The sequence below is a fragment of the Ascaphus truei genome, chromosome 1, assembly GCF_040206685.1.
Source record: "Ascaphus truei isolate aAscTru1 chromosome 1, aAscTru1.hap1, whole genome shotgun sequence".
Classification (NCBI taxonomy): domain Eukaryota; kingdom Metazoa; phylum Chordata; class Amphibia; order Anura; family Ascaphidae; genus Ascaphus; species Ascaphus truei.
Genome location: NC_134483.1, coordinates 405,793,882 through 405,812,243, shown reverse-complemented (window position 1 = coordinate 405,812,243; position 18,362 = coordinate 405,793,882). Strand labels below are relative to the sequence as shown.

At 43.2% G+C, this 18,362-nt stretch overlaps 1 protein-coding gene across 5 annotated transcripts in view; it reads left to right on the top strand.

Moving 5' to 3' along the window:
- The window catches only part of ARFIP1 (ARF interacting protein 1), a 119,637-nt gene that overhangs the window by 61,009 nt on the left and 40,266 nt on the right, over window positions 1-18,362 (top strand). For 4 of the 5 annotated variants that reach the window (XM_075613324.1, XM_075613303.1, XM_075613330.1 and 1 more), the window contains 2 exons: window positions 11,873-11,968; window positions 16,966-17,081. In XM_075613324.1, the coding sequence (XP_075469439.1) occupies window positions 11,873-11,968; window positions 16,966-17,081 (212 nt within the window). The remainder of the gene's footprint in view (window positions 1-11,872; window positions 11,969-16,965; window positions 17,082-18,362) is intronic. The other variant, XM_075613314.1, reaches the window with a different exon arrangement.

Here is an 18,362-nt window from a genome sequence, read left to right as displayed (position 1 = left end):
GAAATACACTGAGTTACCTCCAGTTTTCAAGTATGTTCTGGGCACCGAGTTATGATGACAGATGGTTACAAATACAGGTGGTCCTCGATATCCAATGGTCCGTTTTCCATCGAGTGGCTTATCCTATCCGACGACGCATAATGCAGTCTTCTGGACGCATTATCCGACGGCAGAGCCACTTATCTGATGCTCAACGCCGCGGATTAACACGGGCCCGCCATCTGACGGCCCGTTATCCGACAGCGCTTTGCGGGACGCATTCCTGCAAGATAAGTGAGGACCGCATGGGTACGTTAGGCGAACAGGGTCATACATTATATATAATTATATATTGCATTACATTAGGTGTACAGGATTATACATTAAATATGAAGACATTGCATGAACAGTTAAAGATAAAATAAGTTCTAGTCATATGAAACAGTTACAGACCACATTAAAATGTGTGACGGCTTTAGTTTTTAAAGAACTTAGACTGGTGGCGACTTTGAAAGTCTCAGGTAGGTTGCCCCAGTTGTGTGGTGCATGGTGAGAGAAGGCGGAGTGCACGGATACTTTGTTGAGCCTTGGGACCATGAAAAGTCTCTGAGTCAGATCTCAGATAAGTGCTGCATGGGGTAGGGGTGAGGCGCTTGTTCTGATATGGGGGTAACTTGCCCAAAAAGTATTTGAAGGCAAGACAGGAAAGATGAACTTTGCACCTAGACTCAACTGATGGCCAATCTAGTTCTTTGAGCATTTCGCAGTGATGTGTGTTGCAGTTACATTGGAGGACAAAGCGGTACAGAATATTGAGTTGTAGAGGGTGTCTAGTTTGCTAAGGAGAGTTTGGGGTGCTGTGCCATAAACTGTGTCCCCATAGCCTATAATTGGTGTTAGCACCTGTTGTGTGTTGTGCTTTCTGACAAGAGAGCTTAGGGATGATTTTGTTCCTATAAAGTACACCTAATTTGGCATTGGTTTTGGATGTCAGTGTATAAATGTGCAACCCAAATGTTAAATGGGAGTCAAACCATATGGCCAGATATTTGAAACTTGTGACAGGGGCTAGGATGATATTAGAATTGGTTCTGATCTGAAGCCCTGTCATTGCTAGCTTTAGAAATGTAGCCCTGGTCTTGAATACCATTGTCACAGTCATGTCAGTGTTCAAAAATAGTTTGTTTTGAGAAATCCAGTTTTAAAGTCTCAGAAAATCAGATTGAAGTACATGTTCAAGGTCAGAGAGGCTAGGGCTGTGTGCATTTAAGATTGTGTCATCTGCATACATGTGTATTGAAACTCCCTTACAATCTGTAGATAGATCATTTTTGAAGACTGAAAGAGTAGGGGCCCCAGAACAGAGCCTTGCGGGACACCACAGGTGATATCCAAGGGGTTGGAGCTAGAATCTGAGATAGACACATGTTGGGATCTACCCGATGGGCATGAGTGAAAACAGTTTAAAGCATGCCCCCCTATTCCAGAGCACTTGAGTTTGTTTAGCAAGATAGCATGATCAACAGTATCAAAAGCCTTTGCAAAATCTAGGAATATTGCACCAGTGAGGTGTCCCCGTTCCATTCCACACTGGATCTCATTGTTAACTCTTAGGAGAGTAGTTACTGTGGAGTGTTTGGGGCGAAAGTCAGTTTGGAATTGGCTAGGGAAATTTTGCCTTGGTATAGAAATCACTAAAATGGGAGTGAACACATTTTTCCATTACTTTGGATAGTATTGGGAGAAGAGATATTGGCCTGTAGTTTGAGACAGTGTTTTTGAAGATACATACCCCTTAAGCTTTATAATAAAAGATGAGACGAGACACTTGAACATGGTGCTAATGGCCACAGCTTTCTTTAATTAAAATCCAACACTCAAATATATTTCAGACATGATCACCCTTAGCCTTCCAGCCATAAGGAATAGCAACTAATTATTTAACATACCGGCTAATCCCCGCCTCCCAGCCGAGAGCATCACTTTTCAGAACCACATGAATAATAATAACCGCACACACACAAAGAAAGCTGACACTTAGTTTAAATATATATATTATTTTTAACACAAAACGTATTCATTTGTATAATTGCATTTTAGTTGGTATATACCTAAAATAAAAACACATATTGGACCGCATACACACCTAATTTCTAAATATTAAAAGATGATGATTCCATAAGGAACAGGGGAAGGGAACTAATAGTTATATTTTTTTTAATTGATACCCCAACTGCCACTTTACCCTTTTTATACCCTACACTAACTGACCTCGCACCTACATTCTATAAACAAAACCACCAATCCCTACCTGCTAACCCTTCACAGCTACCAATCCGGAAGTACCACATGTCACCCCTGCCCAATCACCAGTAGCCACATGTACCCCCTGATTCCAGTAAAGGGCAGCGTCTGCGCGGATCAGCTGCCCCTTGGCTGAATGCCAGGGCCCAGTTCCTTCCTTGTGTTATTACTGTAGTAATGGATAGTGGGGAAGGCACCATACAAAACTAGTATGAAAGACATGGCAATGGTTTCTATACATTCAAATCTGAGCCAGGCTCATTAACCATATTAGTTACATCTCATTAATATTTTAGTTTCTTCATGGATTTTATGTGTTGACTGTTTTCTACCTTATCTAGTGGTTTTCATCTGTCAAAATCTGTTTCTATTTAAAACATTTTTATTTTTTTTAAATTATTATTTCATACTGAATTTATCTACTTTTAGGAGGAGTTCAACAGAGTCCCGGTCTCATTGTCATAAATTATATATAAGGGGAAAATGTAATTAATGCAAGCTTATGTATTCTTAGATCGGTTTCCTGCATGTGCCTTGTATATTGCATTGATCCTCCATCTGTGTGTGCTTTAAGTCCCACAGGTATGAGGATAATTATGGCTGACGTGGTGTAAGCATTATGCGTTTGTTTTCTCACATGGCTGACCTTTATTTCAGCATAGCTTCTTTTTTTTCTATCTAAAAACAGTGGTAAGTGTGTTTTTGAAACCCATCTTGGCACGTCTTAAGAAGATATCAATCATCCTCTTGAGGGGTTAATCACGTAACCAACCTTTTCAACGCTCGATATATAAAAGGTTGTACCATTTGTTGATTAACCTATGAAACCATAAAATAGTGTTCCTGTCTACCTCTCAAAAAAAGTGGATTTATTCTTCCCAGGTCAGCCTTTCATCTTGTGCGTTATCTGCAGTGAGCTGTAAAAAGTTGGATACGGGTTCAATCCTACATAGCAACTTTCAGCCACTTACCAGCTTCTGTTATTTGTAATGGTTGTCATTTCAGTTTCAGCCTCTTGTGCTGGCTTTTTAGGTGAAAACAAAATGTCACACTAGAAAAAAATATATCTTTTCATCTTGCATTAGAACGAATTCATTTATTTTTATTGGCCTCAAATGGAAGAAATCGGCGCCATTTTAAGGATTGCATTAATTAGCCATTTGTGAGTCCTCCACAAACAACGTTTCAACACCAACATTTCTTGAAAGAAAATAACATTTAAATAAAAGCGAATGGAGTGTCACCATGAAGTATGTGACCAGATAATCCACTGTAAACTAAACATTGTTGGTTTTAAACACAAAAATGTGCCACTTGCGTGGAAGTGCTCCTTAAAGGTTTAAAAGTAAAGCATTACTGTGGGTCATACATATGGTATCATCTCTCTGGTACATCACAATCTTACATTATCGTGCTCAACTTGAAATGAAAGCAAAGAGCAGTCTTGAATAGATTAGTTTTGTCAGGCAGGCAGAAAGATGGAGTGGGCTTCCATGCAACTTTCATAGCTGTCATTGAAATTGCTTTAATAAGGATCAGAACCTATATTTTCAATAGCATGATGGATACTCAATGGCATTAACGGGAATATGGATTGAACATTTACACAAGCACAGCAGTAATTCACCTCCATTTTTAACATTGTTCCAGTGACACTTCGGTTTAAAGCAGATTCCACCCGTGAGCAAATATTTTAGGCAGTGTCACATTGCAACCTAACACAATTACATTCAAGAAGTTCAAGTCAAGTAAAATCCTGATACAAAAAGGGCGACAATATTAGCCTAGTTCTCAAACCTGCTGCCTCGTTCTTTCTTCATTATAAAGTAGAAGGTCACTTGCAAGGTTATTAGTACCTGTCGAATCTCCTCGTCTTATCCGGTTATATTTGTACAATTAGCACATTTTCAATCTCTGTGTCATTGAACCGAGAGTGAGATGTCAGCTTCACTCCCCGGCCAAGTTGTGTTTCCTTGGTGACCTAGCTTTGAATTTCACCGCCCACACTTGTATTTTGAAAGTGCACGCACTTTACTGTTACCTTTCAATTAGTGTTGTTATGCTGTATACAGTTATTCTTGCCTTTTCACCAAGCTGCAGTCTAGAAACGTATCCATATAATTCATTTCTTGCGAGAAAATATGGCTGTTTTTTTCCTCCTAAAATACATTTAATCCCATTGGCTGTAAACCAATTTCTTCTATGTGGTTTCCAATTAGAACTTATTTGGAGACAATAAAGGACAGTGGCAGTCTTGTACACCACGTTAATATCCAACTGTACTAAAATAAGGCTCGTAAGTAAAAGATATATAATTTTTTTTTTCCTACAATGAAACTCCTATTTTGTATTTGCACGGGTCTAGTGATGAGCATAACTTTATTATCTTTAATATATAAAATCGAAAGGTTGGTACTAGCTGCGGTGAATCTGATTGGTTCTCAGCCTCTGGCCAATCAGATTGGTGGCTCTATGACGTCACCCGGCTCTATGACGTCACCCAACTCTCTCTCCCTCCCTCTCCCTCCCCCCACCGGCTCCCGGACGGAGGGGAAGCGCGGAACGGCCCTCCTGCCCCAGCCGCCAACGCTCACTTCCCTCCCTGGCGGGTGGGCAGGCAGCCTCCTGAAGGACCCCCTTCCTCCTGCAGCTGCCCCCGGTAAGATGGCGGCGCACAGCGGAAAGGCGGGGGGGGGGGGTATTCAGTCAGGAGAAGGGGGGGAGAGAGTCAGGAGAGAGGGGGGGAGAGGGAGTCAGGAGTGAGGGGGGGGAGAGGGAGTCAGGAGAGAGGGGGAGAGAGAGAGTCAGGAGAGAGGGGGGAGAGGGAGTCAGGAGAGAGGGGGAGAGAGTCAGGAGAGAGGGGGGGGGAGTCAGGAGAGAGGGGGGGAGGGAGTCAGGAGAGAAGGGGGGAAGCCTGAACAGCTGTGAAGAGGGGGGGGAATTGAATTGAGAGGGAGGATGGGGGAGGCAGAACATTACATCACGGGCAACGCCGGGTATATCAGCTAGTATTCCATATATTTCTCATTACAAAGTGAGAAAAGTAGTTGTGGGAGCAGCATCTTGGGTAGTCAAGGAGCCATGATCTTGACAATACATCTTGAGTTATCATTTTAATGTTCTGAGATTAGAATGATGGTTATAAAACTCCTACAAATGATTTTTAGTGTTCTTGTGCAGCACGTTAGATATGTGAAACAAAGGCTAGAGTGTTCGGAGCTGAGCATACTGGAGATGGAACGCGCACAGTGATTGCAGAGCAATGGGGTAGCACATTTGTGAAGTTTTCATTGCTAATGTACAAACTACTTATGTAAGGAGATCGGGTGTTGATCACCTGAAGTAGCAATCCCCCGTAACTAAACACATTTACAGGCATACCCCGGTTTAAGGATACTCACTTTAAGTACACTCGCGAGTAAGTACATATCGCTCAATAGGAAAACGGCAGCTCGTGCATGCGCCTGTCAGCACGTCCTGAACAGCAATACCGGCTCCCTACCTGTACTGAAGCTGTGCGCAAGCGGGGAGACTGTAGAGCCTGTTACACATGCATTATTTACATCAGTTATGCACGTATATGACGATTGCAGTACAGTACATGCATCGATAAGTGGGGAAAAGGGAGTGCTTCACTTTAAGTACATTTTCACTTTACATACATGCTCCAGTCCCATTGCGGACGTGAATGTGGGGTATGCCTGTAATACAGAATTGGACCAGCGTTGATGTTTGCTAGTTTCAACCCTTGGAAACCCCTAGCACCCGGGGTACTTAAGGGTGAAGGTACTGGTGTTACTGATTTTTAAATGGGACTTAGGTGGCTGTTCAATCAAAAGCCACAACCCATGATGTTATCCTATTGGCCTGAGATTCGGAAGCCATTTCGTTTCCCCTGGAAAGTGATTTATACCCAGTAACTTGACCAGTGGGTTCTCAAAGCCCCCCTTGGTTCCCATTCTATACAAAACTATCGGGGTTAAATGGAAAAGCGTGGGATTGGGTCTTTAAAGGGGGTAATCCCTCCCAGGACCAAATTAAACTGGTGATTTTTGCTGTTTTTTGTTTTAACCAAATCCGACACTTTTTAAAAATGTTTACTTTTGTTAACATGATGAACTGAGACCGGGGAGGGGTGTGGTCTCCTTTGAGAACATTTGACACACTTTCACAATCCCAGACCCTCATGAAAATGTTTGCTCTTGGCATGTTTCGATTTTGTATGGGAAAGTTAATCAGACTGCAAAGGTCTGGCAAGTCCATTCTGGGAACGCACCGTCGAAAGGCATCACCACGTGTAGAAGAATATATTGCATGTTTGTTATCTTTGCACATTAACCTCCCATTAACATATAGCAAATAAATGAAGTGCAAATCTTTGTAGCAGTAAATATATTAACAGATCAGTAACAACAAGAGGTCCTAAGGCCTCCTCATGATACTCCCAATAATTTTGTTTAGATAATATTAGGGAGCGGGAACATGTTAGAGACTTTCACATTCCTCAAAGATGGTAACAAGGATATCTGTTTCCAGAAAGCAAGCATGCCATAACAATGGGGGTTGTGCCACTGTAGGGTGGTGGTAAATGTGAAAAAATGTCAGGGGCAGTGAACGCATGGGGATGTCTTCACAGTTGAAACTGACCATCAAGGATAAACATAAATTCCAGTTTCTTGGAATGAGTGCAAGAGAAGGCTAGTGGCAGGGAGGAGCGGGCGATAAAATACATCCAGAGATTTACAGCAGTATTAGAAATTGCCAGACTAGAAAGACCATTGTTTCGGTTATGTACAACGTTTGTGTGGGTCTCCAAGAGAAGACCCTACAAACACTGAACATGGATAGAAAAAGATCTACTTTTCTTAGAGCTTTGTTGTCTTCACTCCTATTTGTAGCCTCCAATAATTCTGTATCTACATCTATCTTCGATCTATATAAAACTGAAAGTGTTGTTTGTGCGTCCCTGTAGACAATTTGATTGGTCCGTCGGTCCGCCCTCCCATGGCTCTCATTGGCTGGTGTGTCTGGCCCCCCTCCCGTGTGTCCGTCCCCCCCCCCCCCCCCACTCACACCACACAGGAGGGGAGCTGTCTGGAGCTACGTGAGGGAGGCAAGTTTGTATGGCAGCCGTTAGCTCTCCTCTTCCCCCCCCCCCCGTGCCCATTTCGCAGGCTTCCCCTGACCACTGTGGCTCAGTGACGGGGGGTCGCAGGCTGCCCCGACCACTACCCCCACCCACTCACTAATCCACTCACCCGCCCACTCACTGAACTTTGAAGGGGGGGGAATTGGACATGTGAAGGGGGGGGACCCCAGTTGTGAATGCGGGAGGGCCGCATTCATGTGCAGGGTGGGGGTCCAGATTGCTGTCACCGGGGCCGAAAGGGGGGGGGTGGAAGAGAGATGGAGAACGGAGATAGGGGTTGAGCGGAGACAGAGATTGAGTGGGAACATTCTATCCCAGGCCACGCCGGGTATATCCGCTAGTATATCTTAAATCTTGGGTGATTTTAAGCATTAGAGATCTAGGCGCTCTGATTCATACAGCCACTTACAATGCATCTTATGCATTCACTGATTTAGGTGAATGAATATTTTGAAAGCTGTTTTGCCATTATAATACAAAATGCCCTATTCAATGGATTGGTCATTATTATAAGTCATTTTATTATCTAAAGAAGGAGTGGCCAACTCAAATCCTCAAAGGCATCCAACAGGTCAGGTTAAGGATATCCCTGCTTCAGCACATCGACTCAGTCAACGACTAAGCCAGTCATGCTCAACTCCAGTCCTCAAGACTCCCCAAAAGGTCTGATTTTCAGTATATCGGTCTTCGACTGAGCCTCTGATTTGAGCCACCTGTGCTGAGGCTTGGATATCCTGAAAACCTGACCTGTTGGTTGCCCGTGAGGACTGGAGTTTGCCTTCCCTGATCTATAGCATCTGTATCAGACAGGTTGTGTTGTGGCTGAAATGTCACCCTTTTACTGCATGTAGGTGGGTTAGTGTCCCACATATCAATTTATATGTTAATGTAAACTACTACATTTACGAGACAAACTATTTTTCATTTCATTGTAACTGTTGGTTTAGTTCTTTTCAACTCTCCTCCCCCCTAAGCCAATTTGTATGGTAGACGGGGACTTGTAAAACACTGCAATATAATGGTTGGGGCATAGATGAATACAGCGAGGAATCTCATGAATTGGACATTTTAGCGAGCATGCGAAAGAAGCGGCTAGCTAACATTTGCATCTACCTTGATCCTACCCTGCCGAAGAGTGCTCCTTTTCTTCTAGCCCCGTGCATGACGGCGGCCTTCCAGATTGGCAGCTAGGAGACGTAAAAGCATTTGCACGTGGGTACTGAGCAGCTCTTATTCACCGCTCTTGCCTGTTAAGTTCAAAGCTGGTTTTCGGCACATCCTCAAACCCACAGAGGCGCATAATGAGACAAAGCAGAAACTCCCCAGCCTGAGTCACGTCGGGGTAATTACTGTGTCGGTGATCGCGACAATCAGGTCTGGGCACTACCCGTTTCTATCTAATGTCCTCTATAAAATGAGGAATATGCTCATAGAATCAATACATGGACCCAGTTTACCATTGTGTGTAAAACGTATTATTGTTTTAAAAAAAGTATAAAGTGCTAAATGTTAATGTTTTTTTTTTCTTCCAACAAATAGGTAGCACGGGTTGCTAAGTTTCAACTTACAATAATTAGCTTAGTTTACTCAGGACGATCACTTTAATTTGTGCTTTTGAGCATTGCAGCTGATTCACCACATTTAATGGCAGTTGTTGCGATTCACCTGACCTGATCAAAATGTGAATGAGTGGTGTACTTATTCTATATAGTTATATATTCTCTGAAAATAGTCGGGAGGTAATTTGTGAGGTTATTCGTGATGGTGCAAGAGCTTTGCACAGAGATTTATGATGCACCTGTTTTCGGCTTGTAGAGCAGTACAATGCTGGCACCGCAATGTGAAATACCAGGGGGACAGGACACAAACGTGGTGTTGATCCAGGAGTAGCAGAATTGTAGTGAATCTCAATGCACTGTACGCTACTCTGACACTTGGGAGTATCACAAAGAACATTGCTCTGCCTGGGGGAATGGGACAATATGCCAATATTACAATATTTTTTAGGTGTTATTTTGTACAGTTCTTTGGGAACATAAATCTAATGCTGATGTTTTACATTTCTATGACCTAGCATTGTATGTGTTAGCATTTTGTGCTATCTTGGTTACTTTTTTCTTTTTGTTCCTGTTACACTACTCTCTAAGAAACCCCTATTTTGCAATGCTTTGCGGGCTCACCTGGTAGCGAATGTGTTGGAGAAAGCAAAGGCATTGGGATTACATGTCTAAAGATGCAAGATTTCGGGGTTTTTTTTGTTTGTTTTTTAATGAAACTTCAGTTAGCCAGATATCGTATTTCTGTAACGGGAAAGGTGGGATGGAGGGGTAATGTTCTTGCCTGCGTGTAGTGTCAGAGTGGTCCATCACACCTGAAGAAAAGACCCCAATGAGTGTTTTGACTCCTATAAGCTGTGATATATAGTATATGTTTTTACAGGATCTGTTTTCTCTGTGCTTTTGACTATCTTTCTTTGTTCTCTTTTTGAGCTGTTTGTCTCTGATCATTTTCTCGGTGAGGTAATGGTCCAGTCTCTGCTGCGTTGTAATTGCCTTTCACGTTGTGTGCCTCCAGGGGGTTTCCTACGGTGTGTAACTCCTTAAATTGTCAGAACTAATCAGAAACCTATGAAATCTCTAGATCTGGCGGAAGGTAGTCAGGTACTTGCAGAATGGAATTTGATACGATGAAAGAGAATACAAACATTTATTTTTGTGGTTAAGACATCTGCTAATTTAGTTCCTGGAAACGTTTTGGTTTCTGGAGTTGAATTCTGAAAGCAGTTTAGAAAAAGAAACATTATGATTTTTAACAGCTATAATCAAAGGTTTGTATATATATTTTTAGATAGTGTCTTGGTTGTGATGGCTGTTACTTCCCTGGTGACTTAATTTCAATGCCCTGTTCTTAGACTCATGCACTATGGGTGAGGAAGAATTTTACTTTGCTGCCCTTTGATATAAACTACATCTTTGAATCGTTATTGATTTGTACAAAAATAGAACAGCTCTTCTGTTACTGTATAATTTACTTTTCCAATTCAAATTGGTAACGATTATTGGCACTTCCATTCCTGCATGCATCAGGGATACCCGGGGTACATTACGTGACAAAGTAAGTCATCTAGGCTTCTTCAGGAGTATTACTGTACTTCCTCCTCCCCCCTTTTTGCTCACTCGGAACCAACCCCCTCTCCCCGCCCCCCAAACTTTTGCTTACTCTGCAACAAGGCCACCCCCCCCCCTTTTGCTCACTTTGTGTCCCCCCCACCCCTCTTTGGCTCACTCTGTTCCCCCCCCCCCCATCCTCTTTCTCTCACTCTGTTCTCCCCCCCCCTTCACTCACTTTCTCCCCCTCTTTCGCTCACTCTGTTTCCCCCCCCTCCCCTCCCCTTTTGCTTACTTGGTGGTAACCCCCCCCCCCACACCCAAATCCCCTCCTCATCCCTCAATCACCTCCACCTAACCCCTTTCACTCTATTCCCTCCTCTAATTTATATCTTGGGGGTGGTAGGAGGCCTCCGGTCCCACGGCAGAGGTAAGCTGGGGCCCCATGGGAAGATGCAGAGGTTGGAGGCAGGCCAGGTAAGGAAATGGCATGAGGAGCCGTTGATCCGAGTATCACGTGGGCCATTACAAATGTTGTTGAAGTGGGCCACGGGTTGGCCACCCCTAGTATAAGGCCTCGTCCAGGAAGCGAGCGCCCTGGCGTCAGGCGCTCAAGCTGATCGGGCGATTCCTTGCCAGCTATTGGCACACGTAGGGGAGCGTGCCGGGAGGGCGTGCCCGTGATGTCACGTAAGCAGTTTGCCCCCATTGGCTGAACCACGCACGTGACCAGTGCAAGCGCGACAAATACAAAAATATTTGTCTCCTCAAGCATCGCGCCTCTGCATCCTAACGTACACTCAAGCTCGCGGCCTAAAGGTAAAGCGTTACAATTGGACTATGTCGGGAAGCATTTTCTCCAGTTAACAAGAAGCTACAAGAAGCTATTCGTTTATATTGTATACATTTGTCTACAAATAGATAGAGAATTTTCCTGACGCTTATTTCATTGTGTTTTTCAAATAATGCACAGTGATGGATGCATTGAGGCGTGCATCTCACTTTCCATGTATTCCTGGTAAACACACAACAGAAGAAACATTGCACAAAATGAAACAGAATATACTATTTCAGTGACAATCATAGGCAAGACAAGCGAGACCGTGCACAGCTTTCTGACAGGGCCGCAGGCAGGAAGGTTTGTAATACTAAACTATTGAAGTTGACGTTTCCTCTCTCTGAAGCTTACAGTGGTCCTGTGGTCCTTTGAAACGAATTAAAAGGTCACGACTTTGTAGCAAGGATACCGCTTGGCTATAATATAGCTTATTTTTGTTGTTACTCTTTGGAAGATTAATGCTCTCTCTGTCCATGCAATGTGTCCTTTTTTCAGGTTCCTTCTCCACACCTAGGTCTCCTGTAGTATCTCCTAGCAGTGCAGCAGCGAGCAGACTGGCTGGACAAGGAGATGATTTGATTGATCCTTCAGGTATTCGCAATACAGCCTGGATAACGCCCCAGCAACTGCTGGCCTTACACTAACACCTCTCTTTCCCTCTCCCCCCCTCTTTATTGCATCCTGATTTTTGCCGAGTTATGTGTGTGTCCTGCTGAGACTTAATCATGTTCCGAAATCATTTAACCAAAAGCGTGATACTGATGCTTCTGTGTTTTCTCTGCATGTGTGAGCATCAAAGGAACACCACTCTGACATTAAAGCCATATCCATATTGTTTAACATTTTTTTTCTTAAACACTATTGCTTGCAAAATGTGCTGATAGTTTGTAATCCTAAATGACTTGTAGTATTTGAAAAGCTAAGCTATGTATTGGATCATTGTTTAGCTGCAGACAGCTGTGTAGCATCCATCAAGTTCAGCCTTGAAATGTTCGTAAGTTAAATGGTCATGTGTTGAACTGGAGATCCCTGTAAAGTGCAGACCTCCGCAACTCCTGATTTGAAGACCGATTTGAAAATGAGCTGTGTAGCTGCTTTGCGACCATGGCACACTTTTAATTGTCGTGCTTTTGAAAGTTGCTTTGGGCTACTTTGCCAGAATGATCTTAACCTGGCTCACTATATCGATCATGACCTATTTGCATGTGAAGGACAACATTGAGGTTGTGGTTGTTCTCCGAATTCTTGTCATACAAGCTGTAGCAGCAATCTTGTAAGATGTGGGGGGTGCCCTTGTGTTTAACCTATTATTCTGTAGCACTGTGCACAACACACATCCTGCTACCGGGTTCGGGAGGCCTTAAATGATCAGAGTGCTGTTCTTTTACTTAACAATACTTTAATATTCTGTAGGTACAGAGATAATCAAGAGGAATGCTTAAATCATACTGATTACCCTTTCTCTTTTTAGGCTCTCTCTTAATTTATTTGCTTTGCTAATTACGACTGCTTTATCCAAATCTAAATGTGAAGGGTAGTCTCTTCTGGGACCAAAGTGAACTCAAGGCAGCTGTATGTTTAGTGTGTTAAATATAAATTGCAGATATATATATATATATATATATATTTTTTTGTACATGTCTCTAAACTTTTAATGTGTCCTTAGTAACCTAATGCACTCTTTCCCTCATCGTTAAAAAAAACACTGTTAACTGTTATATACAGGCAAGTTGACGATCCAGACTTTCTTCCGATTTTTGTTTATTTTGTTTAAATAAATTATGCTGCCATCATAGCCAAAGAGCTACCTTGGAAACACATTCATTACTATTAGTGTTATATACGTTGTATATGTGAACATTTCTCTGTTATCAAGTTAGATTCTCACCACGTAATAGAAAATAAAGCAATTCCCAGGCTTGTACTGTATATGAGACGAGTTGTTAAAGAAACGAATATCTCATCACTAATAAAGATGTTGCATCCGTCTATTAATTATAATTATACATTCCCTCACTACATTTCTTTTTAATTATTTATTTTCCATATGAAAAGGGCAATTAGAAAAAACAGTCGTTCATTTTGATGGGTGGCTGAAACTATCCTGGTTTCTTTTTCCCTTGTATTTTGACGTTCTGTATAACTAACTAGCTGATATACCCGGCGTTGCCCGTGATGTAATGTTCTGCCTCCCCCATCCACCCTCTCAACTCCCTTCCCCCCCTTCTCCCCTGACTCCCTCTCTCCCCCCCCCTCTCTCCTGACTCCCTCTCCCCCCCCCCTCTCCTGACTCCCTCTCTCCCCCCCATCTCTCCTGACTCCCCCACACTCTCTCCTGACTCCCCCCCCTCTCTCCTGACTAACACCCCCCCTCTCTCCTGACTGAATACCACCCCCTGCCTGTCCGCTGTGCGCCGCCATCTTTCCGGGGGCAGCTGCAGGAGGAAGGAGGTCCTTCCGGAGGCTGCCTGCCCACTGCCTGTCCCCCCGCCGGGGAGGGAGGGAAGTAAGCGTTGACGGCTGGGGCAGGAGGACCGCGCCGCGCTTCCCCTCCGCCCGGGAGCTGGTGGGGGGGAGGGAGAGGGAGAGAGAGAGAGTTGGGTGACGTCATAGAGCCGGGTGACGTCATAGAGCCAGCAATCTGATTGGCCAGAGGCTGAGGACCAATCGGATTCACCGCAGCTAGTACCAACCTTTCGATTTTATATATTACTAGCTGATATACCCGGCGTTGCCTGTGATGTAATGTTCTGCCTCCCCCATCCTCCCTCTCAACTCTCTTCCCCCCCTCTTCAAAGCTGTTCAGGCTTCCCCCCCCCCCTTCTCTCCTGACTCCTCCCCCTCCTCTTTCTCCTGACTCCCTCTCCCCCCCTCTCTCCTGACTCCCTCTCCCCCCCTCTCTCCTGACTCCCTCTCTCCCCCCTCTCTCCCCCTCTCCCCCTCTCTCCTGACTCCCTCTCTCCCCCCCTCTCTCCTGACTCCCTCTCCCCCCCTCTCTCCTGACTCCCTCTCTCCCCCCTCTCTCCTGACTCCCTCTCTCCCCCCCTCTCTCCTGACTCCCTCTCCCCCCCTCTCTCCTGACTCCCTCTCTCCCCCCCTCTCTCCTGACTAACTCCCCCCCCCCTCTCCTAACTGAATACCACCCCCCGCCTTTCCGCTGTGCGCCCCCATCTTACCGGGGGCAGCTGCAGGAGGAAGGGGGTCCTTTCGGAGGCTGCCTGCCCACTGCCTGTCCCCCCGCCGGGGAGGGAGGAAAGTGAGCGTTGGCGGCTGGGACAGGAGGACCGCGCCGTGCTTCCCCTCCGCCCGGGAGCTGGTGGGGGGGAGGGAGAGAGAGAGAGTTGGGTGACGTCATAGAGCCACCAATCTGATTGGCCAGAGGCTGAGGACCAATCAGATTCACCGCAGCTAGTACCAACCTTTTGATTTTATATATTAAGAAGATGCTGAGCCACTAGCATTCCTGCCAGGTACGCTGAGAATGTAATGGTCTAACATGGCCAGTCCCAAATATGGGAACAGAAAGGGGTCAATGAGATGCTTTGTAGTGTGTATAATGAAGCTCTGTTTTAACATCCTCACTGCACAATCCATTGCAGGCTTCTTCACCAAAGGGGCTAACGATTGAATTAAACTACAGTGCTTAGATTTGTGTTGTGAATGCAATGTTTGTTGAGCGTAAATGACTGACGGTTAATGTCTAGAACTACCATACCACCATATTAAACTAACTATGAATGTATGTTTATTTATATAGCTCCACAAATGTCGGTAGCACTTTTAGGTAAAAATACAATTTTACTTGGCAACTTCTTGTTCAAACAAAAAAATGTGTGTGTTATTTCAAGAACAAAGGTCCTGCACACTGGTGTTGTGGTAAAGGTGATTTGAGTTTTGTGAGATTGATGTTTCGGTCCCCTAAGACCTTTACCAAGATACAAACATGGTGGAAAAACCCCAGCCTCTCTCCCCCTCTGGCAGTGTCACAACCAAAGAACAGCGAAGTCAAATGGCATTTGTGACGTCATTGGTGTGAAAAATAATGGAGAAGAACAAACAAAATATACAAGAGCAAAACGAAAAACCAATCCAAAAGAAAGATGACCATAAACCGACAATGTAAAAACATAGAAAAAACCTTTGCAAATAGAAATGAATGTAAAAATAATTCACTAGTCGGTAACGCAATCAAACAGTAGTAACAAAAACGCTGTAAATTACAAAATAGGTACAGTAATGTATCAAACCATAATAAGGGATGGAACATAATGTAGTGATACTGGTTACTGCAGAGGTTCTGTTGGGGGCCCTGAGGACTGCAGTGGAGGACCCCTAGGTTACTGGTAGCATCAACTATGTAATGCAGTGGTACCTAATGAGAAGGATGAAATATGTGAAGAGCAGGCACACTTTGGCAAACACATATTGGCATATATTAGCAACTGCACATCATAGCTAATTAATAAAGGTATTCTTCACCCAGACCCATAGGAATGGCAAAGTAGATCACAGCACATCCAACGTTTCGCTTCAGCTAAAGTATCCCCACCTGATGAAGTTTCCTTAGATGAACCGAAACGTTGAAAAACTTGCATTGCACAATAGAAATGTCCAACATTTGCCGAACTGTGCTGTCTCCTTCGCCACGTGAGTGAGAGCAGGTAGGGCAGAGGGGGTCGAGCAGGAGGATCACGTGGGTGCATGTAGAGGCTGGGGTAGAGCTGGAGGGTCAGGGTTGCAGTATTAGGCAGCAAATTCGCATAAAAGGCGCTGTGCCTCTTTAAGAGTCTCCTCTTCAGGCTGACATCAGAACAGGGAAGATCAGAGTGGAGATGCAGCCAAGCATGGGGGCTCCGCACCCTTAGGGGAAAAGCCAGGGGGGTTGAAGCACCCCCTAAAATAACTACTTCCTGCGTGTGTGTGTATATATGTATATGTATGTATGTATATATGTATATATATATATGTATATATATATATATATATATATATATATATATATATATATATATATATATATTCCATTTCAAACCCCTCAAAACATTAATTCCTCACTCTTGAGATCATAACTAATTTCACTTCGTCAGCTAAATGTTGATGTGTTCATATAGCTGGAAACATTTATTTTTGGTATTACTTCAAGTTCTATTCTTACTAGATCAGTTGTGGATAAATGGATTAAGGAGGATGGGCCAAATGGTAACAAATTTCTGAATGAGGCATGATGTCACTCTAGCTTCTGTCTTGAGCACGCTGTCATTTAATGTCTTTCTGGGCTCTTGTTCTATGTAAAGATTTAGCTAATCATAAACATCTCGGGTGTTTCCTGTGCAAACATGATTGCTTGTAATTAATAAGGGTAACCTTGTTTTCTACTGAGCTTCTATTCACTGGCTCAATAATATTGTTGCTGTTTGAGTTTGCTAAGGGAAACGGACACTTGAAGATCATGGTCTCTCTAATTAATTAAACAGATGAAGAATATAAATAAAATGGCGAATCTGGGTAGCATTTGTTTTGATTTGTTATGAGTGCTTCCAGCTCAACTAGAATTGACCTATTGTCTTGCTTTTTTTTTTATCATGCAGCGGAGAGACAGAGGGCACAGCTGAGAAGTGGCACAATTGTCCTTGCAGAAGAACCAAGAAACACAGCCATTGAAAAATTTGAGCTAGTAAGGAGATGGAGTTTAAATACATACAAGGTGCGTATAGCTTGACTTGTAATGTTTTTTCAAGCTTCCCATTAATCAGATTGCTTTTGTTGACCAATGGGACAATCCACGTAACAACGGATTTGTGTTGAGGATTGTGTTTTTAGCTTTGTACAGGAAGGTGGGCTAGCTTGAAGTCCGTGAGATTTATACGTGGTTCTCCACTTTAAATAAAATCTTTTGGCCTTTTATTACAATTCGTTGGTTACCTATGACACAACTATTATAGATTTATAAAGCGCCAACATATTGCACCACGCCATACAATTGTAAATGAAATGTGGTTATCAAAAAATAATAGGTAACACAAGTTAATGTAAATAATGGGCACGTGATAAATAGGTAATATCTCTGCTCAGCTGTGTCTACATATATTTATATCCATCTTATATTGAAATGATAAAGCTGAATACTACTGTACTTTTTCTTTTTTCTATGACCAGGTGTGTAGAGACGTAATATTTAGCAGTTCTATTATCCAGATATTTATTGCGCATTCAGTTGTTTTTTGGGGGGTGTTTTTTTGGGACAAACCTAGATTTTGGACAAATTTAGGTAACCAAAAAGTTAAAAGGTTATATCAATAATGATAAAAAAAAAAAAATATTTGACATCAGCTTTCAAGACCAAAAGTCTTCTGCAGCTTCAAAAACTTGTGTACAAGGTCATGTTTTAAATACATTATTGTATATGTTTTACAATTTGGAGTGCAGATATCCAGCTAAGCATGTTGCTAAATAAAGAAATTTGCAAGAGTCAAGTATACGTTGCATCAGATAATGAATCTTGTAACTAGCTCGCCGTAGTGAGCTGTTCCACTTAATCCCAAACCCTAGGGATCAGGAGATCCATCTACCTCATCTAATTGCAAACAAAAGGAACTTGCAGGGGTTTGATGGAATTGGGAACCTTGGGAGTTATATCTCTGCATCTTCAGCAGAATAAAATAGGAGAACAGTTGAGTTGATATGGATTTGTTTCACAGCATGTGAAAAAAGACTTGTGGCTTGTTTGTAAGTGCAAGGAGTGTGGGAGGAAAGAATTATTTTAATACAGCACGGCCAGCGTTCACAGGGCAATTTACACTGAACAGATGTAGATTATTCACAATTAATAAGTGTTTTGGTACCTGATGCACTGGAGGCAAAGAGTTGGCACAGGCCACGAGTTGTTACTGCCTAGTTTCCCACGAGTGATGCCTTAAAGTTGCAGTACCTCTCAGCAGCTCAATTTTCTCACTAACTTTCCCACCGTGCCACAATTCTCCCCCTT